Source organism: Thermobia domestica, chromosome 9, assembly GCF_964235325.1.
Source record: "Thermobia domestica chromosome 9, izTheDome1.hap1.1, whole genome shotgun sequence".
NCBI lineage: Eukaryota > Metazoa > Arthropoda > Insecta > Zygentoma > Lepismatidae > Thermobia > Thermobia domestica.
Genome location: NC_137462.1, coordinates 116,125,752 through 116,145,808, shown reverse-complemented (window position 1 = coordinate 116,145,808; position 20,057 = coordinate 116,125,752). Strand labels below are relative to the sequence as shown.

The window sequence follows — 20,057 nt, the reverse complement described above, 5'->3', positions numbered from 1 at the left end:
ACCGTTGTATGCGGGCCTTGGGTCACCAGAGGGGAGAACTCCGAGACATGTAAAAAAATAATCGAAAATGACCGATATTAATGTCAAATTCATAGTTTTCGGGGTAGCTGAACTCATTGGTGAAACTCAAGACCGCGTTTACTTTCACATTTAGCCCCCATCAGATAAGAAACGGGGGCATTATGAAGGGGATCACGAGACATGTAAAAATAATCCACAATGACCGATGTCAAATCCGTAGTTTTCGCGGTGGCTGAGATCAATGGTGATACTTTCATTAGCGATGATTTTCAAATTTAGCCACCATTGTATGCGGGCCGGGAGTCACCGGGGGTGGGGAATTGCGAGACATGTAAAACTAATGGAAAGTGACCGATATTAGTGTCAAATCCATAGTTTTCGCTGTCGCTGAGATGAATGGTGATACTTCCACAGGTGTTGACTTCCAAATACAGCCCCCATCGGCTGCGGACCAGAGGCATTGTTTTTTTCAAAATTGGAACCAGAAGATTATAGGGATTTTTACCGGCATATGTAAAAAGTAGTAGAAAATGGCAGATGTTAGTGTAACATTCATAGTTTTCGTGGTATTAGTTGGGGGTTGGTGGGGGCCAGAGGAGATTGTTTCACAATACGAACCAAGGGGGTCTGAGGGGGCGTTCACCGGGACATGTAAAAGTAGTAGAATTTGTGTCGAATCCATATTTATCGGGGTTGCTCAGACGTATAGTGACACCCCCGATAGTGTTTACGTTCAATTTCAGCCCCATCGGCCTTCCCAATGAAAACACATGTACGTTGTTGGATATATATTCACACAAAATATATCCAATGTTAGAAATGTTTCTTAATTGTTCTCCCGTTGTTCAGTTTGTTTACATTGATATTTTATCTGATCCGTGCGAAGAACGGGCATAACAGCTAGTACGAAATGGTAAAGTGTTTGTTATGGACCAAATTACAATGAATTCAATTATATAGATAATTATTATAATTATAACTAATAAATATTTCCTTGTTGAATCACAGAGCTCCTCCGTGGCTAAGCGGTTAGCGTACGCGCCTTTGGCGTGGGAAACCCGGGTTCGATTCCCGGCGGGAGCTCATGTGGTTCGGATTCCACGTTAATCAGTAGGTCCATGTCTCATATAGCCTCGCTGCTAACCGGGGCGTTAAACCCCAAAAGCAACTCAAAATCAAATCAACTTGTTGAATTATACATATTTTTCAGTGGAAAAATGAATACAATTTAAAAGTCCCAAATCAACGTAAAGTAGACCAATGTAAAGGAAAAATGTATAAAATTTTCCATATAATTAAGCTTACAAACTTAAAATTTCCATGTAATTAAGCTAAATTTCCATTTTTGTGTCGTTTTGTGCGACTATTTGCTCGTTTTCTGCGTCACCGGAAATGGGTCAATGTTATCCTACAAATATGGCGGAACAAGTTAATGCTGTTCCGTTAGGAACGATTTCGAGGTCGTTTCCTTCACATCGTCTTGTGCGTGTTTTCTACCGTTTTGTAAGCCTATTTCCACGTTTCGTGAATCAATGGTAGTGGGTCAAAATGGGCATTCAATGTGGGAAGAAAACTGATCCATTCTCCCACTAGTATCGAATTTCAAGGTCGCTTTTTCGCATTGTTTAGTGCATATTTATACCGTTTCTGCGCATACTTTCACGTTTTGTAGGCCAACGAAAGTGGATCAAAGGTGACCTACAAATATGGCAGAGAAAGACATATTCATTCCACTTTCAAGGTCCATTTTGACCCTCTTCCACTGATGCACAAAGCGACACAAATCATGTATAAAATGTGTGAAGGAAACGACCTCATTTGATGGTGACGGAACAGCATTAAGTTATTCCGCTATACTTGTAGGCCATTTTGACCCATTTTTGTTGTCGCACTAAAGTGGAAATAGAAGCACTAAAGTGGAAATAGGAGCACAAAACGGCACAAAGCAGGCACTACACGATGCGAAAGAAACGACCCCCCAAATTCGATAGTGGCGGAATAGTGAGCCATTTAACTCCCACTTTAAAGGCCCGTTTAACTCACTTCCGGTGACGCACAAGACGAGGAAGTAGGCGCAGAAAACTTTTTAAAAAATAATCACTGAACGATGCGAAAGAAACGACCTAGAAATTCGATAGTGTCGGAACAATGGGTCATTTTGGTCACACTTTGGACGTCCATTTTCAGACACTTCTGGTGACGCGCAAAACGTGAAAATAAGAGCACGAAACGGCACGAAACATTCACTACTCGACGCGAAAGGAAGGACCACGAAATTTGGTAGGTATAGTGGCGGAGCAGTGGGTCATTTTCGTCCCACCTTCGAGGCCCATTTTGACCGTCTTCCAGTAACGCACAAAACGTCGAAATAGGCGCTCAAAAGGGTACGCGATGTGAAATTAACGACCTCGAAATTCGATAGTAGCAGAACTCTCGGTCATTTTCGTCCCATCTTGGAAGCCCATTTTGACCCACTTCCGGTGACGCACTAAACGTGGAAATAAGGGCACGAAACGGCACGAAACATTCACTAGTTGATGCGAAAGGAAGAACCTCGAAATTCGGTAGTGGCGGAGCAGTGGGTCATTTTCGTCCCACCTTCGAGGCCCATTTTGACCGTCTTCCAGTGACGCACAAAACGTCGAAATAGACGTACAAAAGGGTACGCGATGTGAAATTAACGACCTCGAGATTTAATAGTGGCGGAACTCTTGATCGTTTTCGTCCCACCTTGGGGACTCATTTTAACCCACTTCCCACGACGTACAAAACGGAAGTAGACGCACAAAACGGCACAAAACGATGTGAAGGAAACAATCTCAAAATTCATTGCTGGCGGAAGAGCAATAACTTGTTCCGCCATATTTGTAGGCCCATTTTGACCACTTCCGGAGATGCACAAAATGTGGGAATAGGCGCATAAAGCGACACAAAACACGTACAAAAGATGCAAAACAAAGTACCTTGAAATTCGTTGGTGGCGGAACAAGTTAATGACGCCGTGAGCACCAATATAAGTATATACTGTAGTTCTTACCAGTTGGCGCGGTGGGTCAGTGGTAGAGCGTTCACCTCTGGTGCTTGAGGTCCCTGGTTCGATCCCAGCTCGCGCAGTTTGTACTTTGTGGTGGACAAACACCGTGCTCGTGGATTTTCTCGGGGTTCTCCCGTTTCCTCCCACTTTCTTCATTTCATTCATTTCCTATTATCACCGTCTCCTTTAGCCTATCCGGCATAAGCGTGAGACGTAAAACTAAAGATTTCTTATCATTTTTTGTAGTTCTTACCATCAAGGCTGAGAACTGCACGGTCCAATTTTTTAGCCAAAGTAGAAGCCCAACCGGAATAGTGATGTCAACCGACTCGGCTTGGTTCAACTGAGCGTACAGCTTGAGCTGGCTTGGTTGGGATTACCCATCGACTGGGCTCAATTGAGCCAATGGCTTGAACCGGCTCGGTAAAGACGAGTCATCGGCTCGGCTCGATTGGAGCCAATGGCTCGAACCAGCTCCGTTGAACCGAGTCAGCTCAACTGAGCCGATGGCTCGAACAGGCTCGGTTGGGGTAAGCAATCAGCTCAATTCGGCTCGGCTCGTGTGAACCATAGGCTGGAGCTGGCTCGGTTGGATGAGCTGTTGGCTCGGCTCACTTCTCGGTTCGGCTCGATAAGTGAATAAGCTGTGAGCGAGCCGCTTGAGCTGTTGACAACCCTAAACCCGGGTCGAGCAGTTTTGAACATGTTTGGCTGGAGTCCCATAACTTCTAACAATTTTTGGCTCGAGCCCGAATACTTGCTCCTCCTGAACTCAAACCAAGAACCTCGTGACCGATGTCCTTGCCTCCTGAAGATTTCTTGACGACCGAGATCGACAGTCAACTAATTTTTAGTATTCCGATACAAACCGCCTATATTCCATGTTTATACAAGTACACGGTGTTATAATGATAATTAATTATAGTAGTAGTAGTAGTATCATTGATTATTATATTGTCTATGTAGGATACTTGAAGATAGTAGTACTTGGAACTACACAAAGGATTTAGCTCGAATTGGCTCGACTCGACTGGAAACTCGATCCGAATTCGAGGCGAGTTGGGGGAAATTTTTCGAGCCGAGATCTCAAGTCGAGCTCAAAGATGTCTGCTTCGAGTCGAGTCGAGTTTTAAAGAAAACTCGCTCGAACTCGCTGGTGCCCATTCCTATTGTATGCATGACGGGCATATAGAGTTCTTTCGAGGGGGATAGAACCATAAACATAATATATTTTAAAAAATACTTAGTTTCCTGGCTTTCTTCCCAGGGGGGGAAGGGATGGTAGGTATCCAGCATTTCTTATAAGTACCTTATTTGAAATATGTAAAACAATTACAAGTGGACAACACAATACACACACATCTTCTTATCTTCAGTTTTAATTGCTGATTTCAATTGCAATTAACAATTACAAGTTTCAATTGTCAATTGCAATTAACAATTAAATGTTTCAATTGCACAATTTGCAATTGACAATTAACAATTAAAAGTTTCAATTGCATGGTGACCAATTAACAATTAACAATTGACGAAAATTCAATTGCAAATTTTATGATTGAATTCAATTGCAATTGAAATTAATTGTCAATTACAAATTGAAATCAATTGCAATTGAAATCAATTGCAATTGATTTTCAGAGCAATTACTTTCAATTGATTGATCAATTGCAATTGATTTCAATTGATTTTGCCCAACACTGGTTCCTAGTGTACTTCAATCGTTGCTTCCTAGTTTAAAAATATATGCATGAACATGGCTTCATTTTGGTATACCTTATTTGTGTAACACTTCAGGTTCAAAAGTTGTACTATCCTGAACTCCGGGTTGCATTGTATATTGGACACCCTGTATATATATATTACCAATACTATATTTTTTCATTACTGTATCTCATTTCTTGCTTAACCAACTCTTATCCATGTTTTTTTTCAAAAGTAAAATAAATTTTCAAAACAAGTCTTTCTACTTTACTCTTGCCTCTAAATAGAATCCTTGAGTATATTATTACGTTCTTTCTTTGAAATTTTGAAACTATTTACTGGTTATTTCATGCAAGGTGTTGTTAATATCAAATACACTTTTACCGGAGAGTGGTCCAGACAAAAATGTACAGAAATCGAAGTTAATTACTGGTTTTATGAATGTTTATAGAGGGGATAACTCAACCTCAAAACTAAACTCCAGGATTAATACCCTGACAAATACTGCAGCATTTATCTAGTAAAGAAGGGAAAAGATGGAGAACCCAGTCACGAAAATCCAATTATAAGGCGAGGATATGAACTTTCTCCCTTGAGTTCTATTTTTAATTTTGAGACAAATATGAAAATAGTTCTCAATTTATATTTTACCTCTTAGACCATTCTGCATTCATATTTGTTCGCTCAGAAACTTCTGCTATTAACTTGTCTCTCTTTTCTTTCAAAGCTCGCAAAAATGCCTGAAAAATACAAGAGCAAGAATAAAACACTCTCCAAGACGAAAAACTTATCTATTAATAACAAGTACTATGTAATATATTTTATATCCTACCAAATTACTGTCTGCAAGCTATTTTTATCCGATATGATTCAATATATCAAATTGATAAACATGTTTAAAATTATTTTGAATGAAGCATACCTTTATAGTTCCATATAATCAAACAATATTCAACTTAATTTTACAGCTTCACATACTCTGTGGTTTCATAATGTAAATTTTAAAAATATGTTAAAATAATAATAATAATAATAATACATAAAAAAATTCAATCGAAATAAACTATATACATTTGGATGTTTACAACTGTTATCAGCTACGAAAAATTTACCCATTTAAATATTGATGATTAAAAATTAATCCATAATACGGCTGATACAAAATAACTGAAGTGTAACAAAAGCAACATTCGCCTGTAAATGCGCCCTATAATCACTGAAGAACACCTACATTTCGAAACAGCAACTTCTTTCCTCAAGCTTAAAACCAAATATTGATATGTCTGGTAATTTCTTTAAGCCATCTTCCGGCTTCTATTATACAAAAATATGTAATTAAAATAAATAAATTACCACACATAAGTCCCTATAACATTAGATTGGGGGCATAGTCGCTAAATCGTACAGCGCTTGCCTCTGGTACGAAAAATTTCTGGTTCGATACCAGGTCACTGACTTAGTATTGAACAATATTGTATAAGTGGATCTCCCCATTTCCTTCCAGATTCTTATTTCACAAATTCTACAGCATAAGTGTGCAGCATTAAATTAAAGATTATATTCTATCTAAAGGTAACATCAGACTGGAAATGTTCAAACTCAGCATGTTGATATATTGTCATTTTTCATTGTCTTTCATATGTAGCTATACTCGTAAAAATAATTTCCAATGATATAATAAGATAAAATATTTTTCACGAGTGCAGCTGGACCAGTGACAGTAAACGTAAGTAAGGTAGATTAGTGAAAAGTGATATGAATAAACTTTATTTTTTGTTAAAGTCTTTTTACATATTGAAGTTGGAACATTATTAACACGATTAATTGAAATATTTCCAAGACCTTCTGATTTTAGATTTGAAGAAGAAAGCAGTTCATTTCGAAATAGTAATTTTTCGTAATTCGGTCGCTGTTACAGATCGGTTCTGGTTTTATCTGTAATTAGGTTCGCTTTGTTCAGTTTCAAATAGCAATTAAAATGTACTTATTTCAGTAGAAAGAAACAATAGTACAGTGGTTAGATTATCTGAAATTAAATAATTATAAATAAATGGCGGCACTAAAAAAAGAACATGCTATGAAACTGGCACAGGACGACGTGTAAATAATTATTCTGTATAGATGAAACTGAAAGAACAGAAGAAAGTGGTGCCCGAGATCTACAAGAGACATCTGGGTAAGTAAATAAGCATACTGTCGCAGACTAACGTTCCACAAAAGTTTCATGCCAGTCCTACGATATCAATGAAATATACGTTTTGAAAGTTACGCAACCTAGAATTTCAAATAGTGTAATTCTTGTGGAACATGTGATAAACACAGACTTTTTCACTGATTAGATATTTTTGAAACAATAATTGCGAATATTCATGTTGTCTTTTAGTATGAAGGGAAAGAAATCAGTGTAAAAACACACTCCGAGAAAACACGGAAACTACGCATAGCATGCAACCGTGAAATTACTTTGAAATCGTACACAACCTTCTGCACCCTAAACCAATCACAGGTTCGTGAATAATCTTTCTTGAACGTATAGCAGGATGTTTACTAAAATTCCAAAATGAAATTTCGTGACTTCGTGACCATTTCTTTACCAAACCATAAAATTTCGTAACATTCTTAAGAGCGAATTTGGATGCGAATTAGGCCGAATTTTCATGAATGCGGCAGAAGCGTGCTTTGCTTACGATTTGGTAGCGTCTAAAGCTGATCATAGACATTTTTGATGGTGAATTTTGATGTTTTATAGAACACTATTTTCCAGTCTGTACTTATATTTGTACAGATAAAAAAATCATGACCCAAAAGCTACATTTCGTGACTTTTTCTTGATTTTCATGACCATTTTCTGATTTTCATGACACCCTGTATAGAAACATTACACACAATTCTTTGTCATCAGCCTGTTCGCATGCACCTCTGCTTCAATACGATTGAGAGGATCGTCAGTAATCACTGACGGCCTCCTGCTCATCTGTTCATCGTGAATATCACACCGAAATTCTGCAAAAGCACCACTTCGCCACATTTTGCCGATTCATTAAGTTTCCGTACACAGACATTATTTCTCGACGGATTTCAGATAGACGTTTTCCTTTTATCTGCAAAAACCTGATCGCGCTGCGCACTTCACACATGGTGGGATTTGATATTATCGATGCCATTTCCAACGCGTGCTCCTCACACAAGACTCAGCACAGCACTGGGCGAATCACTTTCAATACGCATCGTATGGATTGAGCTTATTACCAGTATTCTCAACTTTAGTACACATATTTCAACTATCATGCAAATATGTTTATATCTTTACTTTACTGAGAAGCCTTTCGTTGTTTCACCTATTGTTGACCTTTTCATATCTCATTAATAAAGTCTGTAGAATATACATACACGGTGGAAGATCGGGACGATGGAATATCTCGAGAAAGACACGTCGTATCATGAAATACAAAAACACGTGGCAAATATATTTTTAAATTCTATTTCAGGGTGGAACAATGAATTCGCCTAGGTGCCCCCTAAGGGGGGCAGAGGGAGGGCAACTTGAAAAGTTTAAATGGGTCCCCCCAGTTGTTAGTGCAGATTCAAATGCTACATACAAAAATACGTAACTTTTATCTGCAACATATTTGTTTGTTTGCTCGATAGATGGCACTGTAATCGCAAAATCTGTGTTTTACCGAGTAACGCAACACAAATGTCGGGACACTGGAATATCACGAGAAATATGCATCTGACCATGAAATTAAACACAAATATATGGGTCTAATATTTTTCATCCCTAAAGTGTGTGTGTGCAAACAAATGAACTTGGTCAACCTCTAGAGGGGGTGGATGGAGGGGGGCACTTGGAAATGTGAACCTCCAATTGTTACTGTAGATTCAGATGCTGTACACAAAATCGACGTAAGTTTTATCGGAAAAGTTGTTTTGTGTTCTTGACAGATGACAATGTAATATCAAAAAGCTGTTTTATCGATAACACATGAAATATACTTTCGAGCAAGAGATACAAACACTGTATACCTTTATTTGAAATGTTTTATTGCAGTTACCGTTACTGCAAGCTGTAATCATGAGCGTTGACAAATAGGGAATTATGGGACATTTGCTTCCTCTGGAATTTAAATTGCCCCTAATTTTGTTAAATTATCAATACATGTGAGGACTCATTGTGCACAATTACCTTTTTAATGGTAGTTTCGGCCCCTGCCCCCGTCTTCTGAAACATCGTGCTTCTCTCTCCTCCGGAAAAGCCTGCGGGCGCCCATGACTGTAATCCCAAAAACTAAATATTTCTTTAAAAGTGCACAGAAATGTTGGAGTTTAAAACGCATGCAATATTTCAAATTGGACGTTGTGCCCCCAAGAATGAGGACAACATTAAGCTGAAATAGTTCTTCGTAAAACGGAGGCATTAAAATCAAATCAAACAAGCATGAAACTACCCTAATTGCCAAAAGAGTTGTTTTTATATCGAAGCAACGTTGGTCATCGACGTATATGTCAAATAAGTCATCGAAATAGAGCTGGTAATTGTGTTTGTAGTTGCTGTTTAGTTCCTTGCGTAGTAGCCTAGGATGCCTGCTTCGAGTCAGTTTTGCATGGAAGACACTGAACAACAGTTTTCATCAGTGCAAAATTAGTGATTTACTCCGTAGTGGCCTGTTACGGCTGAGAGACAGTAGCGAGTAGTGTGGAATGAGTGAGAATCGAAATTCTGCCTGAGACTTCCTTATCACGAAGTCTTATTGTGAATCCAATTCGAGGTGTTTCTTGTGAGTGAATGTCTTGTAAATTAAGTGCACTTTAATAATCGAAGGTAAAGTCAAATTGTGGTGATCTCGAAGTGCTGGACAGATATTAACTACTTTATGACATGACCACTCTTTCTGAGCACGACAGAATAATTATTTTGATCATGCGCGGATGCGGTGATCGCCAAAGATCGTATGCTGAAGTTAGGGCGCTATTTAACTAAACCCTTCCACGGTCCAAACAATCTCATTTCAAAGTCGACTGTCGAGCGCACCGTGTGGCGCTTCGAGGAAACGGGAAGTGTAAAGAATCGTCGAATTCCTGGGCGACCAAAGTCATCGACTACGGCCGAAAAACAGCTTGATGTTGCATTGTCCTTTGTTGAAAATCCTCACATGAGGACCCGTAAAGGTGCTCAACAACATGATATCAGTCGCATGGTTGTCCACAGAACTTTGAAAGCAATCAAGTTCCACCCGTACAAAATTCATCTGATACATGAGTTAAATGAAGATGACTTCGACCGTCGTATGAAATTTTGTGAATAGATGATGAGGCGCATTGATGATCCTAACTTTCTCAATAGAATTGTTTTTTCAGACGAAGCCACTTTCGAATTGTTTCTCTGATTATTTCCTGCCAAGGTAACTAGAATAAAATATTTTCAATAACAATTCCGCATGTCTTTCTGTATCTTTCGATCGGAAGCGAATTTCGTGCATTACAGCGATAAAACAGTTTTGCCACTATAGTGTCATCGCCCAAGAACACAAAAGAACTTTTCAGATAAAAGTTGTATATTTGTGTGCTTTCCATCTGAATCTGCAATCACAACTGCGAGGTCCTATTTCAAATTTCCAAATTGCTCCCTCTGTCTCACTAAGGTGTATCCAGATGTTTTCATTTGCACACACACACTTTAGGGATCAAACATATTAGACCCACGTTAACAGACATAACTGAAGATTTTGGGCTGACAGCGATTCTAATTGGTCGGTTGAAGCACACACTCAATACCCTCAAAAATTGAACGCCTGAGCGGGAGTGATGAACACCTCCATAGTTGGACCATTTTTCATTGACCCAAGAATTTAAATGCTGGGAAGTATGAAGATATGCTGCGGAATGACGTACTTCCAGCAATTAAAGACATTGTAGCGGATAACTTAGCCGAAGCGTGGTTCCAGCAAGATGGTGCGAACTCGTACTATGGTGTAAATGTTAGGCAATTTCTGAATGAGCGATTTCCCCAAAGGTGTATTGGCAGAAAAGGCGAAATTGAGTGGCCAGCTTGTTCTCGTGACTTGTCGCCACTGGACTATTTTCTCTGGTGACATTTAAAGAATCATGTGTACGAAAGGAAGCCTACCAACTTAGATGAACTTCGGCAAAGCATTATTGACGAAATTGCACTCATTGAACCCAATGTCATTAGGGCTGCTGTAGATGGATTCTAACATCGAATGGGACTTGTCACATTGAACAAGGTACGCAATTTGAGCACTTACTATAACACACTGGTAACTGGCGAATGTGCACCAACAAGCATCCCGACGGTGAGAGGCGAGGTGATGCACCGACAGAATAGACCCAGGAGGGAATATACAGCTACTCAGGTACGTTCACTTAACTGTTCCTGTGTAGCACTACAAGTAGTTAATTTATCGCCTGTTGCTATATCTGATGTATACATTAGGCCTTTTTACTTCGATATGAACGTTTAATTTTAAACTTTAGTTGTTTCTCGGATTATTTCCTGCTAAGGTGACTAGAATAAAATATTTTCGATAACAATTCGGCATGTCTTTTTGTATCTTTTGATCGGAAGCGCATTTCGTGGATTACAGCGATAAAGCATAGTTTTGCCACTACAGTGTCATCTCTCGAGAACAAAAAAGAACTTTTCAGATAAAAGTTGTATATTTCTGTGCTTTCCATCTGAATCTGCAATCACAATTGCAGGGTCCTATTTCAAGTTTCCAAATTGCCCCCTCTGCCTCACTAAAGTGTATCCAGGTGTTTTCATTTGCACACACACACACTTTAGGGATCAAATATATTAGACCCATATATTTGTGTTTAATTTCATGCCCAGATGTGTATTTCTCGAGATATTCCAATGTTCCGACATTTCTGTTGCGTTGCTCTATAAAACACAGGTTTTGCGATTACAGTGCCATCTATCAAGCAAATAAACAAATATGTTGCAGATAAAAGTTACGTATTTTTGTATTTAGCATCTGAATCTACTAACAACTGGAGGGTCCCATTTAAACTTTTCAAGTTGCCCCGCCCTCTGGTCCGCTTAGGGGGCACCTGGTAAATTCATTGTTTCACCCTGAAATAGAATTTAAAAATGTATTTGCCACGTGTTTTTGTATTTCATGATACGACGTGTATTTCTCGAGATATTCTACCGTCCCGATCTTTTTGTCCACACCCTATATATATATATATATATATATATATATATATATGGAGCCGGATTTAGGGGGCGTGCAAAGATGGTGTGCAAAGGGGGGCGTGCAAATATATATTCGAAATTTTGGAATCTTCTGGTAAGGCTGTCAGTGTCAAATAGTCAGAACGACTGTAAAATATAACCATTTAAGTACTCTAAATAGTCAATGTGACGGGTGTCTTCCATTCAGAACAGGCTAACGTGGCCAATAGGCGACGCGGAGTCAAACTTCTTTATTTTGTTTACTTCGGCACGTACAGGAAGTAATGTTACTAGTACTAGGCTCCAACAATCTTAAATCTCTAGGTCCCTACTCATTCACAGAGGGCTAGGTAAACCCCTAAGCTACTCTGAAACGACGGTAGAGCCAGATTTAAACCCCACCTCCAACGGTGATTGAATCTGAGTTGTCCTTTTGGTTATCAATTACACCACCGTGACTCATTTAAGTATGAAAGAAAGAAAGATATGTCATAAAAAGAAAGAATAAGGTACTTAAACCTGACATGGGGGCGCGGTGGCTCAGTGGTAGAGCGTTCACCTCCGGTGCTTGGGGTCCCTGGTTCGATCCCAGCTCGCGCCGTGTGGACTTTGGTGGACAAACACCGTGCTCGTGGGTTTTCTCGGGCCCTCTTACTTTCTTCGTTCCACCATTTCACTCATCTTTCATCACCACCGTCTCCTTTAGCCAAACCGGCACAGCCGTGGGACGTAAAACTTAAAGATTTCATTTCATTTTAAACCTGACATACTTGTACGACTGCTTCTAATTTTATAAATGTGCTATAAAGAAGAGCGACGATAAGAAGTAAACGTACTCTTTACATAATGTGTTCTTGTATCATTTTCTTCTGTAGTTTAGGTACCAGAAGATACTCTATAGAAACAATGTTTCTTACTGAAGCTGATTTGCGAATTTCTTTGAGCTTCTTGTTTTGTTTATATTGCATTTTTTGTTTAATTAGACTAAATTAGCAAATGTTTCGTATTTACTCGATTGAAGCCCACGTTTTGTCTTATTTTCTTGGTTTAAAAATGTCCATCGGCTTCGAATCGGTATCATTAATAAAGCCGACAAAGTAGACGACATCTTTTATCGACGTAATAAGAAAAACTCTCGAAAAAATCACCAGAAGCTGCTAAAAGCAAGTTTTTGCAACCCTGTAGACTACATGTTACCATGTCACTCAGAGGCGCAAATATGTCTTCAATATTCGGGGCGGGGGTAAGACCGTTCCGATAATTTTTATTTTTATTGTTTTTAAGCAATGTTCAAAATATTTATAAAGTTGAAAAACAATGCTGTGGAGGATTAGGGGAGCAGAGTTGTCTTCAACATTGGGAGGCTAGCAGATTTGAGGCTTATTCTGGGGGGACATCAATTTGTGGCAATCGGACACAAATCATCACATTTCTCCCCCAAAATGCATTTCAAATCGGATTATTGGGGGGACAGATCCCCAGTTCCAAGATTGCAGGGAACATGTCCCTCTCATCCCCCCTCCCCGGGGATCTGTATCAGTGATGTCACTATAGAATTCTAGTGGATTTAGAGAATTTTTTTTTCTAATTGAAATGGATTTGTAGAGGCTTGCGAGAAGTTGTCAATCTTGTGGTGACGAAGTGTTCGATCTTCAATTCGCTTGACTGCGCATAAGATTATGCTCAGTACAAAGACAGTAACAAAAAATAAAAGACGATGAATCTGTCATTTGATGGAAACAATTAACTGACACAAATTATATTCCTTATACTTTGTATGCTTCATCAGTAACTCATTTTTTGTGATATTTATTATTATTTTCGTTTGTTTTTTCTATTTTCGAGAGGTTGGCTTATAATCGAGTAACTACGTACAGTAAATCATTAACTTCTATTTAAATGTTTTACAACTTGAAACTCACTCGCAACATGCAGTATTAAATTGCAGACAGTAAAACAACTTTTTATGGGGAACTTCTAAGGACCACTTGCAAAAATGAAAAGTATGTGGTATCTAGGGGAAAGACACGCCATTTCAGGCCGAAATGCACTATATATTTTATCGCATAACAGCACCAGTTGTCGCTGTTAACATGAAAACAGCGTTTCCCGAAAAACACAAGGCAGTGATTTTTTAAGTAAGAAAACACACAATATCACAAATAATAAAATATAAACGAAAAATTAAAAAAGAAGAAGAAGAAGAAAAGTGTATAGCATCTAGTAGGAGCTTAGACAGTGAGTTACTATTATCACCAGCCTTTAGGTAACAGTGACTCAGAAGGGACTAAAACATTAGGTGGACTACTTCCTAGTCATAAGAAGTCACAATGCAAACTCTATACGAAGTATACTATATACGTAACAGACGGAGAGCTGTGGAGATGTATTCTACCTGAAACCTTGGAGAGAACTGAAAATACACATTTGAAAAAATGAAAATGAAATCTGAGTTTTACGTCCCACGGTTATGCTGGTTAGGCTAAAGGAGACGGTGATTATGAGTAATGAATGAAATGGTGGAATGAAGAAAGTGTGGAATGAGGAAACGGGAGAACCCCGAGAAAACCCACGCACGCGGTGTTTGTCCAGCACAAAGTTCACTTGGCGGGAGCTGGGATCAAAGAACCCGGGACCCCAAGCACCAGAGGTGAACGCTCTACCACTGAGCCACCGTGGCCCAAAATACACATTTGAAATTTCAGACTTCCGGATTTCTTTCGCACAAGGCCATCAGAAACATTTGCCTATAAGCTCAGAATAGCCAGAGAGGAATGTGCATCAGAGGGCTTCAGAGTTCCAGCTTTCACCAGAAGTAAAAGTACGTCCAGAAAAAGAGCACATGGGGCGAGTAAGAAGATGCTTGCTTCAGGAATCTTATGAGATAATCCTGTCACAAAATGAGATACTGCGAAAATTATTTTGCAACACTTACATTCGCTCTTCTTGGAGGAATAAGCATTGTTTCACGATTATCTGACCTCGTATTGTGAACCACTGTGATGTTTTGGCCATATAGATTATGGACGCTTTGCAAGATAGTTAACGGGATGGGAATATAGTACTATCCATCTGGGATAGCATTAGAAAAGCATCAAACACAAGCTTAGAGAAATCTACGCGCTTAAGTCCATCTCTCCATCTCATCCTAACTCGAATATAGAACTACGGCCTTTCTAGGACCAAGTACTAAGATACTCAAACCCCGACAGAAGACTCAACCAAGAGACCACAACTTGAAGAAATCGCTACAAAAAACAGGCTCATAGGAAAATATAAAGACGACACTATGACCAGAAGAGGAAAAACATGTCACACAAAGAAGAATGGAGAAGAACAGACAAATGAAGCCATCACCAGAAAAGTAGAAGTCCCAAGGAGAGAACCAAACTAGTCTGGAGGAAATCCATCGAAACTAAAAATTTCAGTATGTCTAATGTTTTTCAACGGTTTTTACCTCATTTGAGGGTGCTGAATCTGAATCTGCCGGGTGTACAAATGTACACCTTGAGCGTTTTGAGTAATTCAAGATGGCGGCCAAAATGGCGGCTGTAAAATTGATAGGAATATTTTTGTATATTTTATCAAGATGGGTATCAAATTATATGTTGTTTGGGTTGCAGATCCCAATAATAATGTCAAAAATGTTATGAAATGTTATGAAATTGATACAAATCAAGATATTCAATATGGCACCCAATATGGCGGCCGTAAAATTGACAAGAATATTTTTGGAGTATTGTATCGACATCGGTATCGAATTATGTGTTTTTTGGTTGCAGATTTCAATAGTTACTTCAAAACTCTTATGAAATTGATAGAAATCAATATATTCAATATGGAATATTCAGATTCGTGACCCTCGAGCTAGGTACATACTTAGAACAATATCTGATACACTGAAATTTTGGATTGGGTGTTGATGCTTTCTCCGTCACTGCAACTCACCTTGTTTGCGCTCCAGACCATTTTTGGGCTTCTCTATATTTATTTACAAAACCATTCCTTTCTGTGTGCAAAAGAAAACAAACAAACAACATAAGCTTAGGTTTGAAGATTTTCTTATCTTTTTTTTTTCCTGGACGTTTTCTTAATCAAGAATTATGTTGCTGGCCACATTAATGCGAAATATGTACATTTACAATACAAAATGCTGATGTTTTTATGTTACTCCGCAACAAAATAATAAATATCACAGATTAGTCACTTGTCAATCTTCGTCAGAAGAGTATCCATGTTTTCGTCTTCTAGATTCCTAGTATTTTGACGTGTGAAGATATTCTGGCATCGTTTAGAGGCTTCACAATTGCAGAAGTCAGTGTAGCTATTATGATTTGCCACACAGCCACAACGTCCTTTACACATGTTTTCAGAAGAACAGCCGCAACTCACCATCTTCAAGATGTCTTTCGGTGCCATCACAGTTCCCGGCGGTACAGTAACTGGTTCCAATGTTTTGTTCAGCTCATCACGATACCACCCAAAATGTGTCGGATCCATGTCTGGTGGGTCTGGTTTATCTGCTTGTTTCCAAATACAAGCCTGGAAATGATCTCTTTTTACATTTTCAGAGAACGCCTCTAGTTGTTGGCAAGCTCTTCAATTTCGGCATATCTACGGCAGTCTTCTTTGACAATTTCTTCAGCCAGACATCTCTTCTGACATCAGACATTGTAGGGCCAGTTATCCTACTACCATAGCAAGAAGCTATAAACTCAGTTGCCTCCTGAATCACATCTTCAAGTAGTGATGTCTTATTTCCAAGCTTTTGAAGCTCCTTCCCACTTTGTAGTACTTTCATTGCCTTCTGCTTTCCAATACCATAAAAGTAGGAACTGTATCGCAGCCAGAAAGAGAATGAAGTGCTAGTAAGTTTGAAACAATATCAGGGTGTTTGGACACAGACAATCCAATGTCAATAACTCATCTATGACTTTGAGTTGCCTCCATAAAAATGTTACAAGTAAGTTTTTGTGTGTGGTAGTGGTGCATCAGGAGGAGAAGAACATCCATGTCATCACTAATTACATTTATTGTACAATTTCTGTCCAGATTGGCTACCATCACTACTTGTGTGATAATTATGACATCAGCCTCTTCGTGAGTGTTTTTCACATCTGGACGTTCCATGATACAATCAGCAGTTATTTCTGTTGTAACATCTTCTAGTCCAGTGATGAATAGGCTTTTGGTGGAATCTGATGGCAACCCTTCTGTCATTAGGTACTTGCAGATCAGCTGCACTAGCTGTACCTTATTCTTCGTAACATTAAGCACAACTTGTTGGGAAGGCCAGGACGTGTTGAAAGACAATTTATGATACCTGTTACATGTTAATACTGTTCTGACGCTTCTTATTCCTCCTTTGGTGCTATACTCCTTGTATTTGTCAAATATCAGGTACACGTTGCATTTGTTCAATTTTTCAAGCACATATGACCGATACAATTTTATGAAGTCAAGAACAGTTCCGTTAGATGGCCAGTTGATCACTCACAAAACAGCACACCCAAGTATGAGAGCATCTTCGTGCTTGCACGATCTCATAGACTTCTTTACCTGTAATACTTGTTTCAGTTTTGACTTACTTTTGCAGAACCTGGAAGTCCCATATTCATCAAACAAAGATGTGGGGATAGCGGCAAGCTCATATGAAATCACTCCTTTAGCATCAATATCTCTTGTAGATGTGAGATACATTGCACGCGTATACAAGAGTTCTGTGTCAATGACACCAATACTAGCTGTTCTTTTGACGTCATCGCAGGAAACATTACGAACCGTTGTTGAGATTGGATCGTGAAAACCAGTTGATAGATTTTCTTCGTAAGAACACAACGCCTTCTCACCTATCTCAACAGCATTATCAACATTCACTTTCTGGGAACAAATTTTCCCTGTCACAATATTCACAATAGTTTTTGGGTAATAATCGGTCTTCAGAGGATCTATACAAGAAGACAGCTTTTCCTTTAACTTAATTCGGTCTGCAGCATCTCCTTTTGCTCGAGATGGCATTTCTTCCTTATGCTTAGTTATTTCCATATCTCGTCCAGCATCTCTCACGACATAAATGTCATTTACTAAACGACTGCAGGTGTGAAGGCTGAAAGCCCATCGCTTCACTACTGATGGATTTAGTGTAAGTCCGATTATTCCCCCTGGTCCATGGACATAACGCATAAATGTATTCTCAGTGAACATGTCTGACCATATAGCATTCCAGATACCTGGTTTGTGACGCAGAACATGTTCGCCTTTCATAAATCATTCTTGTATTTCACTTGGAAGTCGCTCCACTGACCGCAGATAAAGAAGACCATATCTAGCGTGTATCAAATATTGTTCTAATTTAAACATAAAATTTCAGTTTATCAGATATTGTTCTAAGTATGTACCTAACTCGAGGGTCGCGAATCTGAATATTCCATATTGAATATATTGATTTCTATCAATTTCATAAGATTTTTGAAGTAACTATTGAAATCTGCAACCCAAAAAACATATAATTCGATACCCATGTCGATACAATACTCCAAAAATATTCTTGTCAATTTTACGGCCGCCATTTTGGGTGCCATATTGAATATCTTGATTTGTATCAATTTCATAACATTTTTGACATTATTATTGGAATCTGCAACCCAACAACATATAATTTGATACCCATCTTGATAAAATATACAAAAATATTCCTATCAATTTTACAGCCGCCATTTTGGCCGCCATCTTGAATTACTCAAAACGCTCAAGGTGTACATTTGTACACCCGGCAGATTCAGATTCAGCACCCTCAAATGAGGTAAAAACCCTTGAAAAACATTAGACATACTGAAATTTTTGGTTTGGTCGAAAAGTAGGGTTTTTCTTCCAGACTAAACCACCACCAAGAGAAACAATCAAACGAGTCTATGAAGAATATCTCCATGTCCTGCTAATGTCAATATAGAGTCAGTAAAAGATACAAAGACGAAGTAGAAGACATACTAAGCATACAGATTAATTTCGAAGAACTCCTGCTAATGTACACAGGAGGGCAAACCTTTAAAATATACTTCAAAACAGAAGTTTCATGTGCAAACACAGACTTTGGCTGGCAAGCAGTCATGCTACAAAAACACCACGTCGAGGAAGCCAGAGATCTAATCACCTAATAGGTGAACTTACCAAAGAAAAGTCACAAAACTATGCATCAAGAAACAACAGTAAGAACGCAGCACATATACACATGTAATTAAAGGCGCAGCAACCACCACAAGCATAGAGGTTTACAAACCTAATACGTATACAAACGGAGATGGGACCAGCACCACTGTTACGAGTTTTCAACAACACAGAAACCAACAAATTAATCTCAGAAAAAAAATAATAATAAGAGTCCGGATTCGATTCGTAAAACGTTGAAATCTATTTCATATAAAGATGAGCATACTGGTTTACACGGTACTCAGCCGATGATAGCAGACAATTCCTAATTGTCGAGCCTGTGGGAAACTGCTTTACTACAATATCGCCCATGGAATGGTTTTAATCACTCTGCATACTGTTGTAAGAAAAGGTCTACAGCGTGTTTCAAATGACAAGTTACATAGCTTTGAGCGGGCTTTCTGCTTTCTCCAATCGCAGTTGCTCAGTGTTGTCAATTTACGGCAGGCGATAGTATATGATGACTTTTCGCACTATTGTTAATGTTGTTAATACCAGACGTGCCATCTAGAAATATATTAACTGTTCTCTTTAGCAAGTAAAAAAATAAATTATGAAGAAATACGTGCAAACAGCATGTTTACATGTCAACTGATTGTCATGATACAGACTTGTAATACTTATACATCATATAAAACAATTGTGAAAACGTTTAGAATAAGTTTCGAATAAAAAATGTTAGCTGTAAGTGCGAGTAGTTTTGGACTCAAGCTTTTGTTTAATGTTTTCTTATAGGACAAAATAATTTACTAATTACACTTTGGTTCTTTTTGCTGCTAGATACATATGAAATTGCTTTAATATATATATATATATATATATATATATATATATATATATATATATATATATATCCATACATATAATACGAGTAGTTTAAAGAAAGTAGCAACA

At 38.5% G+C, this 20,057-nt stretch overlaps 1 protein-coding gene across 2 annotated transcripts in view; it reads right to left on the bottom strand.

Moving 5' to 3' along the window:
• Positions 1 to 20,057, bottom strand: part of LOC145694955 (uncharacterized) — a 229,111-nt gene that overhangs the window by 14,581 nt on the left and 194,473 nt on the right. For both annotated transcript variants that reach the window (XM_081771761.1, XM_081771760.1), the window contains exon 15: positions 5,408 to 5,496. In XM_081771761.1, coding sequence (XP_081627887.1) covers positions 5,408 to 5,496 — 89 coding nt within the window. The remainder of the gene's footprint in view (positions 1 to 5,407; positions 5,497 to 20,057) is intronic.